Source organism: Arachis stenosperma, chromosome 3 (genome assembly GCF_014773155.1).
Source record: "Arachis stenosperma cultivar V10309 chromosome 3, arast.V10309.gnm1.PFL2, whole genome shotgun sequence".
Taxonomy (NCBI): Eukaryota; Viridiplantae; Streptophyta; class Magnoliopsida; order Fabales; family Fabaceae; genus Arachis; species Arachis stenosperma.
The window spans coordinates 3,850,639-3,858,595 of NC_080379.1; the positions used below are offsets into that span (position 1 = coordinate 3,850,639).

Here is a 7,957-nt window from a genome sequence, read left to right on the forward strand (position 1 = left end):
TTAACAGATATCTATGTAGAAAAGGGGTGCTTCGGATCGGGAGTAATCACTAGTGATAGGGCACTCGGGATCGGTAGTGTTCCCCCATCCCTTAGTCCAGGGACGGACCCAAGCACAACAATAAGGGGGCACTTGCCCCATGGTGTTTTTAATTTTTATTTTAAATTTATTTTTTTATTTTTCTATCATTTGACTATTATTTAACCTAATTAAATTTAATTATTGTACCGTCACTCTTTTATTCTCTTAAACCCTCTTCTTATGTTTATATTTTTAACTTTCTTTTTCTATTCTTTGCCTAGTGGTTATCTTCTCTTTATTAAAAAGTAAATTTTAAATTCTCCAATTTTTTTATATAACTTTCCATGACTCTATGTATCTTTCAATTTCATTATTTCTCTTTTTGTTATTTTTAATTGCAATTTTTAATTCAAACAATTATAATTTAGGTATCAATCTAATATTTTATTTTTTTTCGTGACTTTATATATTTTATTTTATTCTCGATTTATTCATCCTTATTACTTATTTTTTATCTTTTATTCTATTATATGTACTTATGTTACATATAAAATTTTAAAATGAACTGATTAATTTGCTAAATTTAGAATATGTTTTTTATTTTAAAAAATAATGATAAAAAATATTTTAATTACAATATATAATTAAACAGATGCATAAAATCTTTTATCTAATTAATATTATATCAAAATTAAATTAAAAAATATATAACAAATTTAATTATTTAAAAAAAATAAAAAAATAATAAATTATGTTTCTATTATTTTGTATAAACATACTTTTCATATAAAAATCTAATTTTTCTAGTATTTATATATAATTCTATTTTTAAATTATAAATACTAATATATTATTAGGCGCTAATATACTAGTTAATTCAGTCTTTTATTATTAAATGTGTAAAAAAAATTAGTTAGGATAATAAGTTATTTATAATTTAATTAAAATATTTTAATTTTAAATTTTAGAAATAAAAAAATATTTTTTATAAATAATATATAATGAATAATATTTTAAAAATAAAAGTGTTTACTAACTCTTTTTAATTTTTATATCTCTATATAATTAATAATATTTAACAAAACTTATTTAATATATATATATTTTTGTCCCACTCCTAAAATTTTCTGGGTCCGTTACTACTTAGTCGGTGCTCCATAATACGGCAGACAGACTACCCTAATTGGAGTATTAGGCGAACTTTCACATGCACTTGCTCTGGCTTCTTAACTTAAGAAAGATTGAGACGACATTCAAGCGGCAAAAGCAGCGATTCCATGAGCAGGCCCTATTCTATTTTCTCATATTGTTGGCCCAATTATGTTCAGGCCCAGGATCAGGCCCATTAATAAGAAAGTAGCGAGGGTGGTAGCTGTACTGTTATACTGTAAGAGGAGTGAGGTTGAGGAGTGTTCCCAAAATTCTCAATATCTTCCGATTCTTATCGTTTTCTTCTTCATCCTCCCACTTCAGCCAAAGCAACACTCCTCTTCTCATCACTCATCACTTTCCAAAATAAAAAAGAAAAGAAAAAAATGGCGTCGAAGCTTCACATATTTACAGGATTACCCCCGGCGCCATTTCTTTCTTCTTCTTCGTCGTCTACCTCGCTAACCAAGAAACCTCCTCTCACCACTTCCTTCTTCGGCAACGGAGGTAACACGTGTTTTATTATCCTACGATTCGTTGAAATTAACTTATTCACTAACTTCGATTGTTCTTGTGCTTGAAGTTGTGAAGCTTAGAGGAGTGAGGGTTGTGAAGCCTCTGCGATCTTCCTGTTCCACGAATGGAGGTGGAGCTCTTGGTACTCGAATGAACCTGTTTGATAGATTCGCCAGAGTTGTGAAGGTGAATAACACGAACACTGCGAATTTTTTTATGAGAAAATATTTAGGTTTAGATTTAATATTCTCATTGTTATTTATCGTTATGGTTAGATTTTGTCATCTTAGTAATGCAGTCGTACGCAAATGCAATCATTAGTACATTTGAAGATCCGGAGAAGATATTGGAGCAAGCCGTGCTTGAGATGAACGATGACTTGACCAAAATGCGTCAAGCTACAGCACAAGTCAGTTACTCCGTTTTGTTTCTTCAGAATTATTTGTTTTTGTTGCTTCGTTGTTTTTATTTGCTTGTTTTGAATATTTTTTATGACAAGACATTAGTTTTTTTTTTTATCCCCACAAAAAAAAGAGAAAAAAGAAGCTATTGGGAACTATTTGAGGTTGAGCTATAGCAGTTGAAAGCTGAAAAGACGTTAAAAAAAAAAAGAAACAATGCTTATGTGGTTTTATTTACTTCATATTCTATCTTAAGGTGTTGGCATCTCAAAAGCGGTTGGAAAATAAATACAAAGCAGCAGAACAAGCTTCTGAAGAGTGGTAATGTATGAAAGAATTATTATCTTAATTTACTTATGACCTTATGTGTATAAATACCACTTTGTGCTTTAAATATGATGTAGGTACCGTAAAGCACAACTTGCTCTTCAGAAAGGTGAGGAAGATCTTGCCCGTGAAGCACTTAAAAGACGCAAATCTTATGCAGTACGTTCCCTTTTCCTCTGGGGACTTTTGCTCTTTTGTGTTACTAGTTTTTGGAGAGGATTTTTTTTACATATAGGGATGTGCAAATAATCAAATGGAGTTTTGTTTTTTAATTTCCTTGTTAAACGCGGTAGTATTTTTTCCTCCCTTCCTTTGATTAATTGAATTGAAACATTTTTTACTTATACTTGCTATGGTTCCCATTCATACAAGCATGTCTTAAAGCTTGATGGGAACTCCTTTGTCTACCCAAGTGATGTATTGCTGTATCAAATTCTCTTTCCTACAAGCATGCCTAACTCTTCTTTTTGTTGTGTACGCAAGTGATTTATTATAATAGTCAAATGTATACGTCTATGATATGAATTGACTGTTAAGATTGCCATGTCCTGTTATAAGGTTTTGTGATTATCTGATGTTAGTTCAAATTTCTTCAGTAGTGAAAAGACCTTTTAATACTTAATATCTGTGAAGTGATTTTGTTTCTATATTTCAATTCATTATTATAATAAGGTTGTCTTATTATATGCTGCTTATATATTGCAGGATAATGCTAGTTCTTTGAAAGCCCAACTTGATCAACAAAAGAGTGTTGTTGACAATCTTGTCTCCAATACACGGGTAAATGTTATTCTTTGTTGGTACATTTAGACTCTGAAATGATCAGTATTATAAAAGTATTTTTTGAAGCACTTTCATGAATTGCAGTGCTGCCTCTTTGAATGTCACTCTGGATTAGTATTGATTATTGGGATGTATGTTCCTAAAAACCTTACTAGATTGTTACACACCTTGGTTTCCTTAGGATGGATAGCTGTTATGTGTGTTTTCTCCAATCCTAGGTGTACCTACCTATAGAGTACCTGTATGTGTGAAGCTTATGTTACCTTCTTGTTTTCTTTCTACCATCTCAATGATGATATCTAGGAAAATCCTAGTCTTAACCTATTGAGTTGTTGGGCTTCCACTAAGGTTCAACATCCGATTGGATATGAAATTCTCCATTCCTGTGATTGTATGATAAATCTGGGTTAGCTATGAAGTTTCAAGTAAATTATATTGAGTATACTAATATAAAACAGGAAATGGCTGAAAGAAATAGGCATAAGGATATGAATATGAGTGCGAAAGGAAGAGAAGTAATCCACTTGGGTTTTGAATATTAATGTAAATCCTAATGAATGAAAGTGGGCCTATAATGCTAATGTCAATAATGCATTTTAAATTAAAGAAGAAATTCTTTAATATATTCGAGCTTTGTGTACTAGACCAATAATTTATGGTCCCATCATTTATTAAAGTCTAATTTTATTGCTAGCTAATTATAAGTAGCCCAGTGTTCGAATTGGGTGCATCAGGTTGGTTCAATAATTTATTGATGTTAATTTGTGTGCTGGATGTGGACACAATGCTGTATTTCTGCTGCTTTGTAAGAAATTGCATCTTCCCAGAATCCCATAAGCTGTTGTTGAAAATTGTTGGGCTATTTTAATTATAACGCAGGATTTTTTTGTTATAACTAGTGATGTAAGTTTATCCCATTTTTGCTTTGTTAATTGCTTGTAGCTTCTGGAGAGTAAGATACAGGAGGCGAGATCAAAGAAGGATACTCTGAAAGCAAGAGCTCAATCTGCAAAGTTTGTCCAAACCATTTTCTGATTGACTTGCATTTTATTACAGTATATTCCTAATCCCTTTTAATCCTGGTTGTTGATTAATGTTCCTTTAGGACTTCTACCAAGGTGAGTGAGATGCTGGGAAATGTCAATACAAGTGGTGCTCTGTCTGCTTTTGAAAAAATGGAAGAGAAAGGTGAATAAAAATTATTGACATTACTCATTAGTTGTTCGGGTATATAAATATATAATAATACTATGCTGGTCTATCCTTGATGTATGCCCTTGCTTAAATTGGATTGACAGAAAGATATTAATGGTTCTATGCTTTGTATCCTGCTCCCCTTTCCTATATATATATATATATATATAATCTGATATCTTGAAGCTTCTAGTGGTTCAAAATATTTAACATTTGCATTCATTTCAACAATCTGAATAGTTTTATTTGCATATTCACTAGTTATTACGATTATGCTGAACACATACCCTGTGTTTTATAGATTTTATGCCTTTATATGTGTGTGCTATTCTTATTTCTTAAATTGTTGTAGTTCATGTAATTGTAGTCAAAATATATGGTAACAGAAGTTTATGAGTAATTTATGAGTAAAACTGAAGTTGGTATAGTTGGACATGATAAGTGCCTAATCAATATGTGAATAGTAGCTCAATTGGAAATGGCGTGTATGCCAGGGCCATTTGCATGAAATTTCTATGTGCTTTTTATTATATATGAAATATAAGATTATTTTCTTCGTATTTATTTTATGTTATCTTGATAGTGATGGCAATGGAGTCCCAAGCTGAAGCTCTTGGCCAGTTAACAAGTGATGATCTTGAAGGGAAGGTAGGTAACTTTTGTGTACCATGTAACGTTCAAGTTTGTATATATAGTTACATGTTGAGCTTGTGAAAGAAAAATAAAAATAAAGCCAGCCTAGGTTTATAAAATGTATTGATGTTCTAATAATAATAATGGAAAATATAATCTTCTAAAATATTATCATAGCTATGTTCATTGTGTTTGTCACTGGGTTAGTATATAAATGCCTGCTAATGGGATACCAAAGGTAGTTATGCTAATTTGCCCAGTTCATCTCCCTTGGAAATTTTGAAATTCACCTCTTGAGAAGTTCTTCCTTAGGAAAATTGACACTGGAGTTCCAATGATTATGTTACAAACTTTTCTATTGTAAATATTTTCCTTTGGTTAATTATGATTTGAGTATGGCTCAGAACCACTAAACCACAGGATAACTCTAATTTCCAAATGTGTTTGGATTCATTGTCTGAGTTGGTGGTGAAATTGATTGATTCTCGAGTCTTATCTAGGGCCACATCATCCCTTGATCTTTAAATTCATGAAATTTATGAAGTTTGAAGTTGCAAAGGCTGTACAATTTATTTTTTATTTTTGTGGAATTATGGATTCCCCCCCAACATGAACACATCAACTGTTGAGTTTTGCAGTTTGCAATGCTAGAGAGCTCATCAGTTGATGATGACCTTGCAAATCTGAAGAAAGAACTCTCTGTTGGCTCGAAGGTATGCTTCGAATGACTGTTATCTTTCTCCAATATTATTATATCATGATAAACTAAGTGAAGGGAGAGAAATTGTTTAGTTCCCACGTGCTACATATCTTTTTAACTATTCATTCTTTAACTGTTGCTTGAAGCAGAAAGGAGAGCTTCCCCCTGGAAGAAGTAGCACAACTAGCGCCAACACCGGAATTCCATTTCGAGATGTTGAGATAGAAAGGGAGCTTGATCAATTGAGGCAAAGAGCAAAGGATTTTTAAAAGGCATGGAATCTTTTTTTTCGTTTCTTCGTATTTCATGCTTGAATTTCGTATGCTTCAGATATCAAACACTGTACAGTTAAGTGCCAATCGTGATAATATTATTTACAACCAAATGCTGGATGGAAAATGGAATAGATAAGCTGCATGCTTCTATAGCTGATATGTGACATCTAAGCACACTGATATACTGTAGTATATCTAAGATCCGAAAGGCCTCCCCCCTCCCCTTCTCTCCTCTTTTTCCTCTCTCTGCCTCTTAATTAAACCAAGTAGCGCTTGAAAACTGTTGATTTTGATGTATTAAGCCCCTTCTATTAGATTGATAGATATCTATGTTTGTCTTGTGCTTTTTAAACATTCAGCATCATCCAGATAGCTTGGCAATAATTGTTTTTCGGTGTAGATTTATACATTTCAGGTTTTTGTTTTTGTTTTATTTATCTTTGGTGACGGAGGGTGTTAAAAATGGGATGACATTTTCATCAGTGGCTTCATGTATAATTTTACATATTAAATTTTATCTATTAGCATTTCTTTTCTTCATAAATACTTAAAATGATAAAGTTATAAAATAGTAAAGTAATAATAACTATAAATATTGGTATTAGCTTTTTATATATTGTACATAGATAGATGCGCTAATTCAAATAACTTAGTTAATCAATCGATGGTGTATTATAAAAACAATGTCCTGATCATTGGTTAAGACGTTCTGATTCTGGATATTTTTATTTTTTGTAAAACGAATTTGACTAAGTATTCAAGTGATGCCAAGTATACACAAATTTTATGAGATATTATATACTACCTACTATTTTACCTACTACGAAACATGAATTAGCATGGTATTATAAAATAGCGAGTTAAAAATAATTTCTTGTTTCTATGCTACTTTCTCCGAAGGGACAATGGTTTTGGAGAGCTCTGTATTGTAGCGGACCCTAGTAGCCTCTGACTTGAGTAATTTTGTTGTTTTCTTTAGTTTTCAACAAAGTAAATGTGAGCATGAGTCAGCACTCAAAGGGGTGGTTGATTTATCAAAAACGGTGTGGGTTGTTGAGTTAGAATTTGGGACTTGCTACAATAAAGTCGTTGAATTGTTGTTAAATTCCCTCACCCAAACTATTGTGCGTTAAAATTTTTCAGCATTAGGTTACGTGTGCCGTACTATGATTTCCATTTTCTCGGGCATAGTCAAATATAACAGAAGTGTAGTTAGTCAAATTCCATTTTTTCCGACCAGGAAACATGATTCACATATATGATAAAACAAAATATTCCCAATATCACATAAATTGTATGTCGACTCTACTTGCCAAAATGTCTTCACTCTTGAGCATGGATGAATTCATAAATAACTAAAATAGGCACATCAAAATTAAAAATATTTTCTTAATATCCAAATCAATGTATATCTTATATAAAATTATAGGAATAAACTTAAAAGGTAAAATATAAAATAATAATATGGTTTAAATCGTATAATGCTATAATTTGATAAAAATTATTAAAATAAATTTAATTATTTAAAATTATAACATTAAAATATTTAAAGAGTTAAAATTTGTTTTGTGTCAATTAAAAAAAAAACACTTGAATCTTTGAAAATATAGTAACATATATAGGGTTTGACATTTTCAAAGAAGAAATTGAAATTATTATTATATATACATACATACCCGGCAAAGCAAGTACGTCATACATAATTCACATGCATGGCAGCTTCCTCCAATAACATTTCTTGGTCAACACGCAATTAATTAAATCCCTTCAAAACAATGTGTCCACTAAAAAAAGTCCAAAAAAACCACCTCAAATTTACCACTATCACTAGCTAGCACTCTCCATTTTGCCACACTATAAAAAGGCACCACTTTCTTCTCTCACTACTCACAAATCATAACAACCTCAAGCTTCAATTCCAATATTAATTTCCACAAACACACACATAAATATATTAT

General features: G+C 31.3%; 1 protein-coding gene across 3 annotated transcripts; it reads left to right on the plus strand.

The window, feature by feature from the left end:
- The first annotated feature begins 1,417 nt into the window (after positions 1-1,417).
- On the plus strand, positions 1,418-6,333 carry LOC130969854 (membrane-associated 30 kDa protein, chloroplastic). Of its 3 annotated transcripts, XM_057895755.1 has the most exons (11): positions 1,418-1,677; positions 1,754-1,872; positions 1,985-2,095; positions 2,344-2,408; positions 2,492-2,573; positions 3,120-3,194; positions 4,140-4,210; positions 4,303-4,385; positions 4,975-5,039; positions 5,663-5,737; positions 5,874-6,333. In XM_057895755.1, exons 1-11 carry the CDS (start codon positions 1,557-1,559, stop codon positions 5,991-5,993), a joined length of 987 nt encoding a protein of 328 aa, XP_057751738.1. In that variant the 5' UTR covers positions 1,418-1,556; the 3' UTR covers positions 5,994-6,333. The 3 variants fall into 3 exon arrangements, with proteins under 3 accessions (XP_057751738.1, XP_057751740.1, XP_057751739.1); XM_057895757.1 differs by lacking the exon at positions 1,418-1,677 and having other exon boundaries at positions 1,962-2,095; XM_057895756.1 differs by lacking the exon at positions 1,418-1,677 and having other exon boundaries at positions 1,977-2,095.
- Positions 6,334-7,957: the final 1,624 nt, after the last annotated feature.